This window comes from Geotrypetes seraphini, chromosome 1 (genome assembly GCF_902459505.1).
Source record: "Geotrypetes seraphini chromosome 1, aGeoSer1.1, whole genome shotgun sequence".
Classification (NCBI taxonomy): Eukaryota; Metazoa; Chordata; class Amphibia; order Gymnophiona; family Dermophiidae; genus Geotrypetes; species Geotrypetes seraphini.
This window is the reverse complement of record NC_047084.1, coordinates 121,236,031-121,255,090: the sequence shown is the minus strand read 5'-3', so window position 1 is coordinate 121,255,090 and position 19,060 is coordinate 121,236,031. Positions and strand designations below refer to the sequence as shown.

Genomic DNA, 19,060 nt, shown 5'->3' with positions numbered 1-19,060 from the left:
TGGTTTCCATGGTTTTCACCCTGCTTAGTAGGCGACTCCTCTACTCTCCACTGGTCTGAAAATGCATTTAACTTCTTTGCCCCTGTCTATCTACTGGAGGAGCATAATTTTTTTTTTTTTGGGGGGGGAGGAGGGAAGTGAGGGAAGGAACCTGTATCTATCTGTATAGCAAAGGGCAAGGCTGAGTGGCTTATCTAGTCTGTCCATCCATGACATCGACTATCCCTTCCTCTCCCTGAGAGATTCAATATGCTTGTCCCAAGCTTTTTTGAGTTCAGCTACAGTTTTCTTCTCCACCTCCGGGAGACTATTTTATGAATTCACCATTCTCTGAGGAAGTATTTCCTCAGGTTACTTCCGAATCTGTCCCCTTTAAACTTCATGCTGTGCCCTCTCATTCCAGAACTGCTTTTCAATTGAAAGACACTCGCTTCCTGTGCATTTAAGCCACTTAGTTATTTAGAGTCAAATTCTATAAACGACCTCCCGATTGTAGGCAGCCAACTGCTACCTAACCAGCCAACAAACCCTCCCGAGGCAGGCCGCCTACATTGGAGGCACCTCCAGGAGCCTAGGGAGGCACGCAAGCCTGCCTAAGGCTAGGCATGGGCGTGGCTTGGCCTGGAAGTAGTCTTAGGCGGACCTAGACAGCTGTACGCGCCTCCTTAGGCCCGCAGTAGACACGTACAATGTTAGCCAGCAAAATGCAAAGGATCTCCCTACCGAGATAATAATAATAATAATAACTTTATTCTTGTATACCACCATACCACATAGTTCTAGGTGGTTCACATCAAAGAGGACTGTACAATCGGTGAAAATACAAATATCATGGAAATTCAACAATTGAAAAGGATTATCAGGTTACAAATTTATCAAACAGGTAATTTTTTAGCAACTTTCTGAAAGAATAATAAGACTGAGCTTGAGGAATAATAGAACTCAACCAGGTATTCATTTTACCTGCCTGGAATGCAAATGTTTTTTCTAAAAATCTCTTAAAACGACAAGATTTTAGTGTCGGATAAGCAAACAGATAATTTTTTGAGTAAAATTCAAAATGAGAGAAAAGGTAAACTGGGTCCAAACCGAATAATGCTTTAAAGCAAATGCAACCAAACTTAAACAGCAACCAATGTAGCTGTTGATAATAAGGGCTAACATGGTTATAAGAACATAAGAATTGCCGCTGCTGGATCAGACCAGTGGTCCATCGTGCCCAGCTCCCACGGCGGCCCTTAGGTCAAAGATCAGTGCCCTAACTGAGTCTAACCTTACCTGTGTACGTTCCAGTTTAGCAGGAACTTGTCCAGCTTAGTCTTGAAACCCTGGAGGGTGTTTTCCCCTACAACAGACTCCGGAAGCTCTCCACCACTCTCTGGGTGAAGAAGAACTTCCTTACGTTCGACCGAAGATCAGACGGACCGATGTGTTTTGTATTATTCTTAATCTTTTGGATATATTTTTATGGGATCCCAAGTTACAGTAGCCAAGGGCAGCCCATCCCCCCATACATCACCGACAGGAGGGATGCCCAGTCCCTCCTGCAGGAACATAAGAATAGCCTTAAAGGGTCAGACTAATGGTCCATCAAACCCAGTATCCCGTTCTTATGTTCACGACAGAAGAGCGGGACTTGGGTGTGATTGTAGGTGATGATCTTAAGGTTGAAAAGGTGACAGCAAAAGCTAGAAGGATGCTGGGTTGCATAGGGAGAGGTATGGCCAGTAGGAAAAAGGAGGTATTAATGTCCCTGTATAAGGCTTTGATGAGACCTCATTTAGAATATTGTGTACAATTCTGGAGGCCGCTCCTTCAAAAAGATATAAAAAGGATGGAGTTGGTCCAGAGGAAGGCTACTAAAATGGTGTGTGGTCTTCGTGGTAAGGCGTATGGGAACAGACTTAAAGATCTCAATCTGTATACTTTGAAGGAAAGGTGGGAGAGGGGAGATATGATAGAGACGTTTAAATACCTACATGATGTAATGCACATGATTCGAGTCACTTTCAGTTGGAAGGAAACTGCAATGAGAGGACATAGGATGAAGTTAAGCTCCAGAGTAATCTAAGGAAATACTATTTTACAGAAAGGGTGGTAGATGCATGGAACAGTCTCCGAGAAGAAGTGGTGGAGACAGAGACTGTGTCTGAATTCAAAAGAGCCTGGGATAGGCACGTAGGATCTCTTGGAGAGAGAAGAAATAATGGTTACTGCGGATGGGCCATTTGGATGACAATCCAGATCACTGGTTCCTGGCAAAAACCCAAGGAGTAGCAATATTCCATGCTACTGATCCAGGGCAAACAGTAGCTTCCCCCATGTCTTTCTCAATAACAGACTATGGACTTTTCCTCCAGGAAACTTTCTTAAAACCAGCCCCGCTATCTGCTCTTACCACAGCCTCTGGCAACGCGTTCTCTGGCAACTATCTGCTCTTACCACAACCACAAGTTCTCTGGTAACTATTCTCTGAGTGAAAAAAATTTCCTCTTATTGGTTTTAAAAGTATTTCCTTATAACTTCATCAAGTGTCCCCTAGTCTTTGTAATTTTTGATGGAGTGAAAAATCGATCCACTTGTACCAGTTCTACTCCACTCAGGATTTTGTAGACTTCAATCATATCTCCCCTCAGCCGTCTCTTTTCCAAGCTGAAGAGCCCTAACCTTTTTAATATTTCCTCATACGAGAGGAGTTCCATCCTCTTTAACATCTTGGTTGCTCTTCTTTGAATCTTTTCTAGCGCTGCTATATCTTTCTTGAGATAAGGAGACCAGAATTAAACGCAATACTCCACATGAGGTCACACCATTGAGCGATACAGGGGCATTATAACATTCTTAGTCTTGGTAACCATCCCTTTTTTAATAATTCCTAGTATCCTGTTTGCATTTTTGGCCACCTCCGCACATTGGGCAGAAGGTTTCATTGTATTGTCTATGATGACACCCATAAGAACATAAGCAATGCCTCTGCTGGGTCAGACCTGAGGTCCATCATGCCCAGCAGTCTGCTCTCGTGGTGGCTCAACAGGTCCAGAACCTGTGCAGTAATCCTCTATCTATACCCCTCTATCCCCTTTTCCAGTAGGTAATTGTCCAATCCTTTCTTAAACCCTATTACCGTACTCTGCCCTATTATGTCCTCTGGAAGCGCATTCCAGGTGTCCACCACACGTTGGGTAAAGAAGAACTTCCTAGCATTCATTTTGAATCTGTTCCCTTTCAACTTTTCCGAGTGCCCTCTTGTTCTTTTATTTTTTGAAAGTTTGAAGAATCTGTCCCTCTCCACTCTCTCTATGCCCTTCATGATCTTGTAAGTCTCTATCATATCCCCTCTAAGTCTCCTCTTCTCCAGGGAAAAGAGTCCCAGTTTCTCCAATCTCTCAGCATATGAAAGGTTTTCCATACCTTTTATCAGACATGTCGCTCTCCTCTGAACCCTTTCGAGTAACGCCATATCCCTCTTAAGGTACGGCGACCAAAATTGGACGCAGTACTCCAGATGCGGACGCACCATCGCCCGATACAACGGCAGGATAACTTCTTTCGTTCTGGTCGCAATACCCTTCTTGATTATACCAAGCATTCTATTCGCTCTCTTAGCGGCCGCTGCGCACTGTGCCATCGGCTTCATTGTCATGTCCACTATTACCCCCAAGTCCCTTTCCTGTGTACTCTCATTCAATAATATCCCTCCCATCGTATAGTTGTACCTCAAGTTTCTGCTTCCCATATGTAATACTTTACATTTCTCAACGTTGAACTTCATCTGCCACCTCGTCGCCCATTCCCCTAGCTTGTTCAAGTCCCTTTGCAATTCTTCGCAGTCCTCTATAGTCCGAGCACCACTAAATAGTTTGGTGTCGTCTGCAAATTTTATTATCTCACACTTTGTCCCTGTTTCTAGATCATTTATGAATATATTAAATATCAGCGGCCCGAGCACCGAGCCTTGCGGTACACCACTCGTGACCCTCCTCCAGTCCGAGTAGTGGCCTTTCACTCCTACCCTCTGCTTCCTAGCTTCCAACCAGTTTCTGATCCATCTATGTACATCTCCTTCCAGCCCATGGTTCTTCAGTTTCCGGAGTAGACGTTCATGGGGTACCTTGTCAAAGGCTTTTTGGAAATCTAGATATATGATGTCTATGGGGTCTCCTCTGTCCATTTGTTTGTTAACTCCCTCGAAGAAGTGCAATAAGTTCGTTAGGCACGATTTCCCCTTGCAGAAACCATGTTGGCTGGTTATCAGAAGTTCGTTCCTTTCGAAATGTTCATCGATGTTTTCTTTTATCAGAGCTTCCGCCATTTTTCCCGGAACCGAGGTCAGACTCACCGGTCTGTAGTTTCCAGGGTCACCTCTTGATCCCTTTTTAAAGATGGGCGTAACGTTGGCTATCTTCCAATCCTCCGGGATCACGCCTGTTTTCAGGGATAGGTTGCAAATTTGCTGTAGTAGTTCCGCTATCTCCTCCTTTAATTCCTTCAGAACCCTTGGATGTATTCCGTCCGAACCCGGGGATTTGTCAGTTTTTAGTTTTTCTATCTGCCTGCGTACGTCTTCAAGGTTCACTTTTATGGATGTTAATTTTTCTGCTTGACTTCCATGAAAGAATTGCTCAGGTTCCGGTATGTTTGATGTGTCCTCATTTGTAAATACAGACGAAAAGAACATGTTAAGCCTTTCTGCCACTTCTTTCTCCTCCTTCACCACTCCCTTCCTGTCTCCGTCGTCCAGTGGTCCTACCTCCTCCCTAGCTGGCTCCTTCCCTTTAACATATTTAAAGAACGGTTTGAAGTTTCATGCTTCCCTGGCTAGCCTCTCTTCGTACTCTCTTTTGGCTTTTCGAACCACACGGTGACATTCTTTTTGATTTTTCCTGTGCTCTTTCCAGTTCCCCTCAGTTTTGTCCTTTTTCCACTTCCTGAATGAATTTTTCTTATTGCCTATTGCTTCCTTCACTATTTTGGTTATCCACGCTGGGTCTTTTGTTCGACTCTTTTTGCACCCCTTTCTGAACCTGGGGATATATATATTTTGTGCCTCGCTCACCATGCCCTTGAAAAAGGACCAGGCATGTTGTACAGTTTGCCATTTGGACAGTGTAGTGCCATCTCTAAATTTGACGTTCAAATTTCCAGATCATTTATAATTAAGTTGAATAGCACTCGTTGTTCCAGTTTCCAGATCGTTTATAAATAAGTCAAATAACACCGGTCCCAGTACAGACCCCTGTGGCACTCCACTGTTTACTCTCCTCCATTGAGAAAATGACCATTTAACCCTACCCTCTGTTTTCTATTTGATAACCAATTCCTAATCCACAACTGAACTTTGCCACCTATCCCATGACTCTTTAATTTTCTCCAAAGAGCTTACAATCTAGTCAGGACAAACTGGACAAGAAGGGGCATCAATACAAAGTGCTCAGGTAGGGGAACTACAGAGGGAATGATAAGACAGCTATTGGTGCTGGAGTTTGGAATTGATGCAGTTTCAAAGAAGTGGGCTTTGTGTCTGGATTTGAAGACTGCTAGAGATGGAGCTTAACGTACCGAGTCAGACAGTTTGTTCCAGGCATGCGGTGCAGCAGGGTTGAAGGGACGGAGTCTGGAGATAGCTATAGAGGAGAAGGGTACAGATAAGAGAGACTTATCTGATGAGTGGTGTGCTCAAGGGGGAGTGTGGGGAGAGGGGAGAGATGTGAAAGGAAAGAGACTGACGAGCTCTGGAGCGAATACTCATGTAGGACAGTTAGAGGCGAATGTGGAAAAGGATAGGGAGTCAATGAAGTGTAGTGTGGTGGAATATGAGGCATGCAGCAGATTGAAGGAGAGAGAGATGGTTTAGTGGAAGGCCAGTGAAAAACAGATTGCAGTAGTCTAGGCGAGAGGTGATGAGGCTATGGATGAGGGTCTTGGCAGTGAGCTCAGAAAGGAAGGGGCTGATTATAGCGATTATTGTAGAGAAATAAACAACAGGTTTTGGCAGATGTGAAGAGAAGGAGATGAATCATAGATTACCCCAAGGTTGCGAGCCGACGAGACTGGCAGGATGAGGGCGTTGTTCACACAAATAGAGACAGGGGGAAGAGGAAAGACGGCTTTAGGTGGAAAGATAAGGAGCTTGGTCTCAGCCATGGTGGCAAGACATCACACCCTCCAGTCCTAATATAACACATATCACACCTCCAGCCCTAGAAACATGACGGCAGATAAAGTCCAAATGGCCCATCCAGTCTGCCCATCCGCAGTAACCATGATCTCTTTCTCTCTCCGAGAGATCCCAGGCCCTCTTGAATTCAGACACAGTCTCTGTTTCCACCACCTCTTCCAGGAGATTGTTCTATGCATCTACCACCCTTTCCTCAGATTACTCTGGAGCCTACCAACTCTTAACTTCATCTTATGCCCTATCATTGTAGAGTTTCCTTTCAAATGAAAGAGACTCGACTAGTAGCACATTCTGTTGCTGATTTCATGTTCCTTATCTTAGGGCTAGATTCACTAACAATAGTGACTCAATCTCTGTTGGCCAATTTTCCAACAGCGATTGATTCACTATTAAGTTTGCCCGCAAATCCCCCGACTCAGTCGCTCAGTGAGCTATTGAGACATGCGCAGAGCCTTACCAGTAGTGACAGGGAAAGCAGCTTTTTTTAAATGGAACAGATGTTGGAACGTCAAAATACATTCACATTACACCTTATCTCCAACATTCAGAATTCAGTATAAAGTAGTGATGATTTGTCACCAATTCTTGTACAGTACGATACCTGAATTATTTAAGAGCAAGATGACTGACTATCTACCAAATCGATCCCTACGCTCTGAGAATTCAGCCTTATTAAAGGCAAATGTTAACCCTAAATATGCTGAGACCAGCGCAATGACTTTCAGTTGTGCCGGGGTTAAACTGTGGAACTCACTCGTGAGTCAAATTCGGATATGTGGTGAAAAAGGCAAATAGTAAATGCCTCATAATTGCTGGCTTTTGAGAACCTCTTTAACACTTGTCTGTACAGGCCTTTTGGGCTTTGATTTTTTTATTGCTGATTTCCCTAGAATTCGCTTATTTATGTTTACCCATTTTATTTTATTTTTTTACAGTAATATATATGTAACACTATGTAAACCGTTTAGGCCTTAAACAGTATAGAAATTCTTAAAATAAAATAAATAAGACTTAAACACACACCATCTATCTCATTAACATAGTAACATAGTAGATGACGGCAGATAACGACCTGAATGGTCCATCCAGTCTGCCCAACCTGATTCAATTTAAATTTTTAAATTTTTTCTTCTTAGCTATTTCTGGGCAAGAATCCAAAGCTTTACCCTGTACTGTGCTTGGGTTCCAACTGCCGAAATCTCTGTTAAGACTTACTCCAGCCCATCTACACCCTCCCAGCCATTGAAGCCCTCCCCAGCCCATCCTCCACCAAACGGCCATACACAGACACAGACTGTGCAAGTCTGCCCAGTACCGGCCCCCCTCTGAGCTAGCACCCTCGAGCTACTGTCCCATCTCCCAAACCCCCAAAAAATGGCAGGAAGGATGCGCTCTCCCTCCTGCCTGGAAAGACCTCCCCCAAAGAAAAAGGCAGGAGGGATGCTCACTCTCCTTCCACAAAGGTGCCCGGATCGATTGCTAAACCTGTTATTTAGTGAATCTAGGGCTTAGTTTTTCTTTCTTTCTTACCATTGTGCCTGTAGAAAGGAATGTCCTCCTTTAGTCAAGAAAAAGGTTCCTATTTTTATACTGTATCTTTGGTAAAACCCCTTTGATTCGGATCCCTCCAGCAGGAGATTATGGCAGCTCCCCTTCGCTTGCTGAGAGATCTCAGTTTTGAGGCAGGACACAGAATGAGGTTCTTGCAAGATTTCTCTTGAATTTCAGTCTCATTTTGTTTCTCTTTTCCTTCTTCAGCTCGAAGAGGAGGTCATGGATTTGCAGAAGAAAATGAAGGGAACAGAAGATGAGGTGGAGAAGTATTCAGAGGCTGTCAAGGATGCCCAAGAGAAGCTGGAGCAGGCGGAGAAAAAGGCAACTGACGTGAGTAACTCTTATGTTGCCCTAGCACTTACCGTTGAGTGTGAGGCCTACTTGGTATCAGCTCAGGAGCCTGAGACTCCAGCCCCACTTTGGCAATAAAGCCATCCATCAGTGTTGCCACTTTCAAAGATTTCCTCAGCTTGCCATCTCTGATTTAGATTTTCACGCTGAAGTAGGGATAGTTCCAACTAGCAAAACTTAGGTCCAAAATTGACCCTGTTGGGCAAATGAAGTGACATTGATTCCTCATGCCAGTGTGGGTTGATTTTTCTACCACAGGCCTCTCCCTCCAATTGAAGATTTCCTGTACATCTTTGCAGATTCGGAGATTTAACTGAGTTTTCAGAGTTTCAGGTTTGTTGAGGCTTAGTACTGACTGTCATGAGAAAATGCCATTTCTTCACAGAAGAGGCTGGAGAAGGTTTATTAAAACCACAGGAACCTTTACTGTTTACCCATCCTAAACCCATGAAATGAGGCCCCTGGGACAGTATAATAAATGATGGCAGATAAAGACCTGTATGGTTCATCCAGTCTGCCATAGCTTTAGAACTTAAGAACAGCCCTACTGGGTCAGATCAATGGTCCATCTTAGCCCAGTATCCTGTTTTCGACAGTGGACAATCCAAGTCGCAGGTACCTAGCAGAAACCCAAAGAGCAGCAACATTGCATGCCTCTGATGCCAGAGCAAGCAGTGGCTTCTCCCATGGGGAGAGTGTGGTGCAGTGCTTAAAACTACAGCCTCAGCACCCTGAGGTGGTGGGTTCAAACCCACGCTGCTCCTTGTGACCCTGGGCAAGTCACTTAATCCCTCCATTGTCCCAGATACATTAAATTGATTGTGAGCCCACCGGGACAGACAGGGAAAAATGCTTGAGTACCTGAATACATTTATGTAAACCATTCTGAGCTCCTCTGGGAGAATGAATAAATGTCTGTTTCAGTAGCAGACTATGGACTTTTCCTCCAGGAACTTGTCCAATCCATTTTTAAAACCAGCTACGTTAACTGCTCTTACCACATCCTCTGGCAACATGTTCCAAAGCTTAATTATTTTCTGAGTGAAAAAAGATGAGTATTTCCTCCTATTTGTTTGAAAAGTATTCGCACGTAATTTCATTGGGTGTCCCCTGGTTTTTGTACTTTGAAAGGATTAAAAATCGATTCACTCTTATCCGTTCTACCCCACTCAGGATTTTGTAGACCTCAATCATACAGTGTTATATGAAGTCAACATGTAAAGCAATGTTTTGTTAAATTAATTCCTGTAATTAACCTCAGGGTCACACAGTAACAATGCCTGAAAGTTGCTAATTTTCAGATTCTTTTGTATGGACTACAGAATTCTCTATACGATGCTGTATTTTGCTTAACCGAGGCTGCCACTGAAGTCTCACAGTTGAACCCACTTTTCCAAGTCTTTGACTGTGCGCACCTCCGTTCTGCCCAAGTCTGGGGCCTACTAGATCGTTTATAAAAGATGTCCATCCAGTCTGCCTCACAGTCACATGCATTATTGATTCATGATTAAATTGTCTTTCTTTGACATTTTTGGGTCGTAGACCGTAAAAGTCTGCCCATCAGTATCCTCACGTTCCAAATGATTGGAGTTTCTGTCAGTGCCAATCCCCAGCCCATCTTAAACTGAATTACCATGTACAGGATGCAAACTGTGCAAGTCTGGCCAGTACTAGCCTTCGTTTGTCAGTTTCTATATTCATTTTCGAATTAGAGAAAATAAGTGGACTGACTATTCCACCAGCGGACTGTGAAAAATTGCAGGCAGACCTTAGGAAATTGGAAGACGGCGGATGAAATTTAATGTGGACAAATGCAAAGTAATGCACTTTGGGAAGAACCCAAATCACAGTTACCAGGGTCCACCTTGGTCAGCGCCCAAGAAAAAGATCTGGTGTCATTGCACACAATATGCTGAAACTTTCCGTCCAATGTGTCGCAGCGGCAAATAAAGCAAACAAGAAGCTAGGTATTATTAAATAAGGGATGGTAAACAAGACTAAGAATGTTATAATCCTCTGTATCGCTCCATGGTACAACCTCACCTTGCTTGCTGTATCTCAAAAAAATTATAGCAGAATTAGAAAAGGTTCAAAGAAGAGCAACCAAGATAAAAGGGGATGGAACTCCTCTCATATGGGGTTGGTAGCATGGAGTGTTGCTACTACCGTATATACTCGAATATAAACCAGGTCAAAATGGGGGTCCCTGTTTATATTCAGGTCAATGCCCTCTTCCAGAATTTTTTTAAGGCCGCCGCGGCCACTGCCCCTCTCCTCCTCCCTGCCCTATCTTCCTACCTCTGCCAACCTGGTGGAGGTGCAGTGGGTCCTCTGCCGATCATTGATGGAGGTGCAGCAGGCAGGAGCAAGCTTTCTGAACTCCTGCCCCGCTGCTAACCGGCTGTGCGGATCCACTTAGTCCATCTCAGCAGCATGAGCAGCAGCGAAATTTGGCACTGCTTCTTGGCGCTGAGCGGCTTCCTTACTGGCTCCCGCAAATTCTCACAGAGAACCTGCTACATCTCCACCAGATCAGCAGAGGTAGGAAGATAGGGCAGGGATGAGGGACAGAGGGAGAGTGCAGAGCCTGACAGGGGAGGGGAGGAAGGAAGGGGGCTGGATGCAGAGCCTGACGTGGCAGGACACTTGAATATTAAGCTGCCCAACTTAAATTCGAGTCAACCATTTTTCCTGCTTTTTGGGGGGGAAAAGGGGGTCTCGACTTATATTTGGATCGACTTATATTCGAGTATATACAGTATTTGGGTTTCTGCCAGGTACTTGAGACCTGGATTGGCCACTGTGGAAACAGGAGACTGGGTTAGACGGACCGTTGGTCTGACCCAGTAAGGCGGTTCTTATGTTTCTTCAACTTTGTTGGATCAACCTCTAGATAAGTGGAATTCACATTCTGTGCCGTCAGAGACCTACCTGCAGATCTGAGCAGCTTTCCCTCTACATGCCTTGTTTAAAGTGTGACGGTCGTTTAATTCTAATTTCATTCCACATGTACAAAATAAGTACCTGCGTATAATAGGTAAACGACTTTGATTGTAAGCACAGAAAGGTGGTCTATCAAGCCCCACCCCAATCCCTTTCTTTTACAGGGATGCTCTGTGATTATTCCACAATGTTTTTGAATTCAGTCACCGTTTCTGTTCCCAGCACCTCCACTAGAGGGTGTTCCAGTTACTCTAGTTGGGAGTTGACTGAAGACTGTGTAAATTAGACCGAGCTGAATAACGAGTTCATTATGGATAATGAAAAAAGCAAGCTGTTATATTCATTTCTTTTATCTTTTTATTTGTCAAGCTTGATTTACCATTTTTGAATGAATAGACTTCAAGTTTAAAAGAGGCAACTGGTGTGTGATCTCTGCAAAAGCTGTCTAGGGGGGGGGGGGGTTCCACCCTACCCCTCACCATGCCACACCCTTCTCTGCTCTTATTGTATCATTTGCTCCTGGAGGCTAATTCATTGCTTGTCTTTACAGTTTTTAGCATTAAATCTTAGCTGCCAAATCTGGACCAAGCTTCACTAGGTCCTTCCTCATGTTATTCACAGCATCAGGGGTGTGTACCCTATCGCAGATTTTGGTATCATCCGCAGAGAGGCAAATATTACCCAACAGCCCTTCAGCAATATCAATTATAAAAATGTTAAAAAGAACAGGCCCAAGAACAGAACCTTGAGGCACACCACTGGTAACATCCCTTTGCTCAGAGCGATCTCCATTGATCAATACCCTCTCTCACCTTCTACTCAACCAGTTCCTGACCCAGCCTGTCACTTTGGGGCCCATCCCGAGGGCACTCAGTTTATTTATTAGTCATTATGTTATATTATATGCTAGCTTCTATCCTGCCAAATCCTCACAGTTGGCGTTCTAGGCAGTTTACAAACAGTGATTTCGCTACATGGAAATAAACAATGTACATTGGAATAGAGTTTTCCAAGGCTATGAATTACGCATCGTGTTGACGTTCCATAGAAGTGGACAATCGATGTATCGGTTTCTGAAACAGCCATGTTTAAGATTTTTGCAAAATAGGGTATATGTTGAAGTAGCATGACTCTCTCTTGGGAGTGAGTTCCAAACTTTTGCTATGTGATTGAATGATTTACATTTGTCTACATGGAACCGTGTCAAAGGCTTTGCTAAAGCTTGAAGTGGCAATAAACAGCGCCAGAGAGAAGAGAAGCACAGTGCAGCCTTCCAGCCCATGGGTTCATGAAGGTCCTGCAGGTGGTGTCATGCATCGGAGGGTGTGCAAGCAACACTGCTTTGCTGGTCCTTGTGAGTGAATGCGCCTGAGGAAGGGGTGGCAACTGGGTGGCTGGGCTCTCTTTATGTTGAGCATGGGTGCAGTTGCTCCTTTTGCTCTGGACAGGGGATGATCTTCAATCTCTATTCTGCCTGCAATTCTCTTAAAGGCACCTGGCTTACTGTTGCCTTTGGTGTCCTTCAAAGATACCTCACTCTGAACCAGGGTCTCTGGAGTGACTGATTCTAGTTTAAAAGCTGCTGTATCTGGAGGAGACTCAATGGCAAAACTCCAATTCCTATCTACTAATATATAAATTATGGACCATCAGAGGTGACCTTTCTTAATGAGCTCAAATCACGACACATTGTCATCAGTCCTTTAATATCGCTTCAAATATAAAAACTCCAATAGTTAACATTTGTATTTGTTTTTCTGCATTAGAAACTTGTCTTTTAGGAGAGCAGCTACTGACATGAATTATGCTTTGCTGGTACTGCAACAGGGAGGTTGGTCAGCTGCAGAACAGAAACTTACCTTCAGCATTCAAAAAGTCTTTCTCTCTCCCCTTTATTAATCCAGCTTGACTGACTGCCTGTGGAGGCCAGAATCATTTTTAAAATATCTTGTTTACTTTAAAGATTGCTTTAGGGATTTCCTCCGGTACGTCAATGAATCAAAGTCTTTTCTGTTTTCTGTCAGTCTCAGGTCTAAGAGTAAAATTCATTCTGTTTTCAGTCTGTTAAAATTTAGAACTCGCTTCCTCCTACTTTCTGGTTAACCCTTTCAGGACCATAAGGATCGTAGGCCAATTTTTGTGGTTTTGACGACATTTTTATGGTAAAAAGGGCTTGCAGATGCCAAAAAATTGATTTTTTTTGTGAAATATCATTATTTTTATTTAAAAAAAATCACACTTCTGGCTTATGGACAGTGTGGCAAGTGAATCTTCTCGTCAATCTAGCAACGACGCTAATGAATGAATGTCGGAACCAGTTTGTTTACATAAAGGCAGTATCATATGGAATCCGTACATATCAAATTTAGAACTGTAGACTATCCCAATCAAAATTTATAGGATTTTAAAGTTATGGGACAAATATGTCCCTTGGTCCTGAAAGGGTTAATAGCTTATTCTTTTTTGGAAGACAATTGAAGACGTCTCTTTTCATAAATATTTAATCTAAAACTTGTAATACTAACTTTCTTTTTATGTAATAGTCCTAGTGCTCCCTTTTATTAAGGCAGTACGAGCTAATTGCCGACCTGCCCATTCTAATCCTATGGGTGGCTCGGCATTTAGCTTGGGGGAGGGGTTTAGATTGGACCTTATTAGGAGAACGTGGGTTATACAACATAACAAAGCCTTCTAAACACTGTTTTTAGACTTCTAAAAATGGTAAAAGTCCTAGGAGATGAGCATTTAATATGGAGAAATACGCTCTTTCAGAGGCTGTTATAGGGGAAAGCACCCTCCAGGGATTCAAGACAAGGTTAGACAAGTTCCTGCTGAACCAGAACGTACGCAGGTACGGCTAGTCTCAGTTAGGGCACTGGTCTTTGACCTAAGGGACTTCTGGGCACGATGTACCACTGGTCTGACCCAGCAACAGCAATTCTTATGTGATGCAGATTGGAAAAATAATCCTAAGTGCAGGTAGAGAATGATCGATTCTGAGTCAGTCGTCACCACCCAAGAAAAAGATCCTGGGGCCACTCTGGATAATACATTGAAAGTTTCATCCCAGTGTGCCATAGTAGGGATTATCTGGCAAAGGATGGAGAACAAAAATTAGCATATCGTCCTTGCTGTGTACTATGTGCAATATAGTGCAATATAGTGCAATATAGTGCAACTAGGAAAGGCTCAGAGAAAGATGTTCAAAAGGATAAAAGGATAAAAGGGATACCCGGAAGGGGGTGGGGGGGGGGGTTAGTGAATGGCTGTTTAACCTTTCAGACAAGACAAAAACAGGAGGAGGCTCCTTGAAACTAAAAGGCCAGGTAGACTTTGCTGAAGCACTGCCCATCCCTGGAGATGAACTCTGGGCTCAATGGATCTTGGTCTGACTTCGCCTGGCTGTACTTACGCTCGTATGCAGATCTGGGCAGGCTTTTGTATTGTGCAATTCAGTGTAATGTCCTGCAGAGGGCAGCCAGGAGCCATCACTGTAGCCTGCTCCTGCCTCTGCCGCTTTCTGCACACCGCAGGCCAGAGAGAAATTTGCATTTAAACAGGAGATGGCTCAGCGTTCAGGGGCTGCCAGTGCTGAGGACCTGAGTCCTGTCCCTACGCAGATCCACTCTTACCCTGTGCTGAGCCTGGGGGGGTCACCTACAGAGAATTGTCCCTCCGCTGTGTTGAGGGGGTGTTGTGGGGAGGTCACAGGCAGAGCCTGACACCGATTTAGACATTAGAACAATTGGCAAACATCAGCCTGGTACCATGGCACTAGGGGCCACTACATCATGGCAGCGATCCATCCAGGCTGCCCTATAATTACATGGATTACAATGTCATGATTCAAGTAAACTGTCTGTCTTCTTTAATATTTCTGGGCCACCTGGAACCGTCCTTAGGTTCCAACTACTAGAGTTGCCGTTGACGCTCACTCAGCCTATCCAAACCATCTCGTCATTTGCAGGATACATGCCGTAAAGTCGTCCTCATGTTCCAAATTACTGGAATTCCCACTGAAACCCTCCCCAGCCCATCCTAAATCAAATTGCCATATACTGACTGTGCAAGTCTACCCAGTTCTTCAATTTATACCATATATTTTCTATTTAGAGATCCTCTGTGTTCATCCCATGCTTTTTTGAATTCTGTCACTATTTTCCTCTCCGTGAAGAAGAATTTCCTAATATTGCTCCTGAGTCTTCTTCCTTGCAACCTCAAATTATGCCCTTTAGTTTTACCATTTTCTCTTGTCTGGTAAAGATTTGGTTCTATATTAATACCTTTCAAGTATTTAAATGTCAGTATCATATCTCCCCTGTCCTTCCTCTCCTCCAGAGTAGACATACTTGGATCTTCCAGTCATCTTTTGGCGCAAGCCTCTTACCATCTTTGTTGCTTTTCTCTGGACCGCTTCAAGTCTTTTGACATCCTTAGCCAGATACAGCCTCCAAAAGTGAACACAATACTCCAGGTGGGGCTTCGCCCCTGGCCTATACAGAGTCATCAACACTAACGTGACCATATGTCCCATTTTTAGACAGCCTGTCCCGTTGTCCCCAAGCATAGCTTCAGGAAGCCGAAATGTCCCGTTTTCAGGGGCCCGCTGAAGAAACAAGTGCTGTACCGTAATGAATACAGCCCACCCTCCCAGCCCACCCTTGGCAGTCCTGTCAGAACTGATGGAAGCCATTCAGTGAGCGGCACAGGACCAGGTAGGTGGGCGAAAAGCTCGCGCCTGCCTTGTGCGCCACTCTGTTGCTGCCGGAAGACATCAGGACAGGTGGCAGCTGCGGGATTTTAAAAAAAGGTACTGGGAGGAAGGGGGGGCTCCTGTCCCGTTTTGAGGGGAAAAAAATAAATGGAAATGTTAATCAACACCTCTTTTCTTCTGCTGCTTATGTCTCTTTCTGGCTACCCCCCATTTCCTTCTTTTCAAACTTTCCTGTTGCAGCTATCTGTTCTTGGCCAATAAGCACCGAAATGTGTTACGGAGCCTCTTGCTGTAACATGTTGCGAGTCGCAGAAAGTGTGCATCAAAGGGGTGGGAGCCAGCAGGAACTCGCATTGCAGCGGAGCAGAGGCCCTGCAGAGCTTTGCTGTGCTTCTGGGATTAGGGGTGGGGGAGGGAGAGGTTGAGGCAAGGAGGCACTCCGTGTTGCGGCGTTTGGAAGGGCAAAGCTCCCCTGAACCAATTCCACGCACTCCCACCTCCATTGGACCCCGGCTGCCATACCTTGACATTTCTGCCCCACTCCTCACATCTTATGGATTCACCAGTCTACTGAAGCGCAAGCTGGCAAGGACCAGAGTTGTCATCGTGAACTTCACTTCGTGCACCTGACCAAGTGACTCTGGTCCTCCAAAGCTCGGGCCTCATGCTATAAGCTGCCACCTGCCTCTGACAGTTTTCTTACTGCAGATTAACCTGGGAGTCCAATTAAATGATTTTACTCCTCCCATGGGTTCCATGTTGAAATGAAGTTTATGTGGCAGCCCCACCCTGTGCAGTGGTTTCCATGGTAACGGGGAGGAGTCTGAAAGGCAGAGGGCACTGCCAGGGGTTTCCAGGACCCTCATGCAAGAGGGAAGGGGGTAGCTCCCAGTTCCCTGCTTGTATTTTCCACTTTTTGTTAATGGGTAGGGGGGGAGATGGGGGGAGGACTTGGAAGTGGCATGGACAAAGTTCATGGACCAAACATCTGGGAGAGGGACAATTTGGGAAGGGAGCAGGAGAGGAGGTTGCAGGGAACTCAGGAAGCTTAAAGTCTTTGGACTGGTGGGAGGGGGGGAGCAGAGATGAAGTATTTCTGGGGTGAGGTGGAAGGGCTTCAAGGGCAAGTAAGCATGGCCCATGGCTTCATGGGGAGGGGGAGCACAAAAGAAACATGGGACCTGTTCACCTTTGCTGTTATTAGTGCTGTGTGCCCCATCCCTGCAGCTCAGCCTCCCACCTTCATTTCTAAGTGGTTTTACTTTCAGGTCCTCAAGCATTTTTCCCACAGGTTGGGATGGGTTTCTTCCTCCTCCCCCTCTTCCCAAACCCCTGTGCCCTGATCGCTGAGAGCTGCTGGCTCTCCCTGGTGCACTGGCTCTTTAAGAGGAGAGGGGAGGGACAGGACAGGGTGGGCCAGGCTCCCTGCCAGCTCCCTGCTTCCAGCCAGCCCTTTATCCCGAGCTTCACAGAGCTGGCAGCCTGCACGTCCAGCCATGTCCGGGGGAACGTCCATCGATGCTGTGAAAAAGAAGATCCAGAGCCTGCAGCAGGTGGCTGATGAGGCGGAGGAGAGGGCTGAGCTCCTGCAGAGGGAGGTGGACGTCGAGAGGCAAGCCAGGGAGAGGGTAAGAGAGCCCGGACCCCCGCCTGTGCCCATCCCTTTGCCACCTCAGTCCTCCTCCATCCCTCCTGCACCCCTTCTCCATGCATTTGGGGCCACTGCTGCACTCTCTTCGGGTATCAGTGCCAGGGTCAGATGGGATGGTCAACGCTGGCTTCACTTCTGCACCTCTTCTCTGCTTTATTCTGCCCATCTCTTTAGACACAAAGGTGCGAAAAGAATCGCATGATGGAGAAGTGAGATAACAGACGGATCTCTGCTTCTGGCCCTGCTCAGCTCACATTTCGGTACAACATATTTTTCCTGCTCTTTCCTGCACATTTTTGGATTTTCTTCCCTCATTTCTGGGAAGGGTGCATCCCTGATCTCTCTCTGTTTGCAAATGCATTTCTCTTTCCCCAGGATTTTACAGAGTTTTTCCTGTTCATTCCTTGATTTCTCTCTCTGCTACAGTATCTTTTCATTTTACACAATACAGAAGGAATTTCATGTCTTCCAGTCTGGCTTCCTGGGGTTTTGTCTGCATTTTTCTCTCTCTCCCTTGTGGTCATTTATTTTCGGTTTGTTGAATCTCTCCTCTTCTCCAGAAGGCGTGGTTGATCGACTCAGTTCTCCCAGGCAGGGCAGGAGGGAGGGAGGACATGGCCTTTGTTCCGCTATTTAAAAGTGTCTGATTAGATTCAGCTGCAGGAACCAAGTCGACCTGGGCTGCCAAAAGAAGACATACAGGGGGTAATATTCAAGGAGTGGGTGTGGTAGGAAAGTGTTGACCAGGACCAGTCCTACCGGTAGGGCAGCAGGGGACGGGGGGAGGTGAGGGGGGGAGGAAGGGGGGTTTGCAGCCCAGTGCCAACACAGACAGCAGCAGGGAAGCCCTTTAAAAGCCACTGGTAGCACTGGGCCTTTGCACACGCTCGGAGCCTGTCACAGACCGCTCCTTTCTTCCGAGCTGGTGCACACACAGGCCCACCCCTCTACCATGCTCAGATCTAAGAGTGACACTGTAGCCTTCACCCTCCACCAGGGTGCCCTTGCCCTGCACCTGAAACAAAGCAAGCGCGGCCGGTGCGTGCTCAAGACCTGCCCTGCCTCCGCCAAAGAAAGTTCAGCCAGCCTTGAAGGTGTTTTGTCTGCTTAAGGGCATGCACCAGCTGTCCTGGTGGAAGGCAGGAGCAGCAGTGAAAGCACTTCTGACCCTCCTGGAAGGGGAAGAGGGAGCAATATAGGACTCTTGGGGAAGAGGGTGGCGATGTGTTAGTGCTGGACTTTGGAGGAATAGAGAAAGGGAGATGTTGATCGCAGTGAGGGCATAAGAGAGGGAAGGGGATATGTTGGACTGTATTGAGCTCAAGGTAAAGTCTTGAGCTGCCTTGAAGGGGTGCACGATTGGGCAGATGTTTCATGGCACATGACACTGCCAGCCTGAAGCCTGTATTTCCTTTGGGTTCCCACCGATTGGTTGGCGGGATTGTCAGCAGTAGTGGCAAGGAGAAGGAAAGGAGGGAGATGCTGGACATCTTGTGGGAGGGGGAAGGAAGGATAGAGATGCTGGAGACTTTGAGTGGGGCGGGAGGGGCATGGGTGATGATTCTCCCAGGGTGTCATATACCCCTGGGCTGGTTCTGGGTTTAGCTAAAAGCACTTAAGGCATTTCACATCTGCATTAGTGTGGCAGCCAAGAACAGTAAAATAACTA

At 45.6% G+C, this 19,060-nt stretch overlaps 1 protein-coding gene across 8 annotated transcripts in view; it reads left to right on the top strand.

Annotated features, from left to right (window-relative positions):
* The window catches only part of LOC117357113 (tropomyosin beta chain), a 63,576-nt gene that overhangs the window by 6,699 nt on the left and 37,817 nt on the right, over positions 1-19,060 (top strand). For 4 of the 8 annotated variants that reach the window (XM_033937408.1, XM_033937427.1, XM_033937435.1 and 1 more), the window contains exon 2: positions 7,937-8,062. In XM_033937408.1, coding sequence (XP_033793299.1) covers positions 7,937-8,062 — 126 coding nt within the window. Of the gene's footprint in view, positions 1-7,936; positions 8,063-17,188; positions 17,369-19,060 lie in introns of those variants that run through there. The other 4 variants (XM_033937464.1, XM_033937454.1, XM_033937473.1 and 1 more) reach the window with 2 other exon arrangements.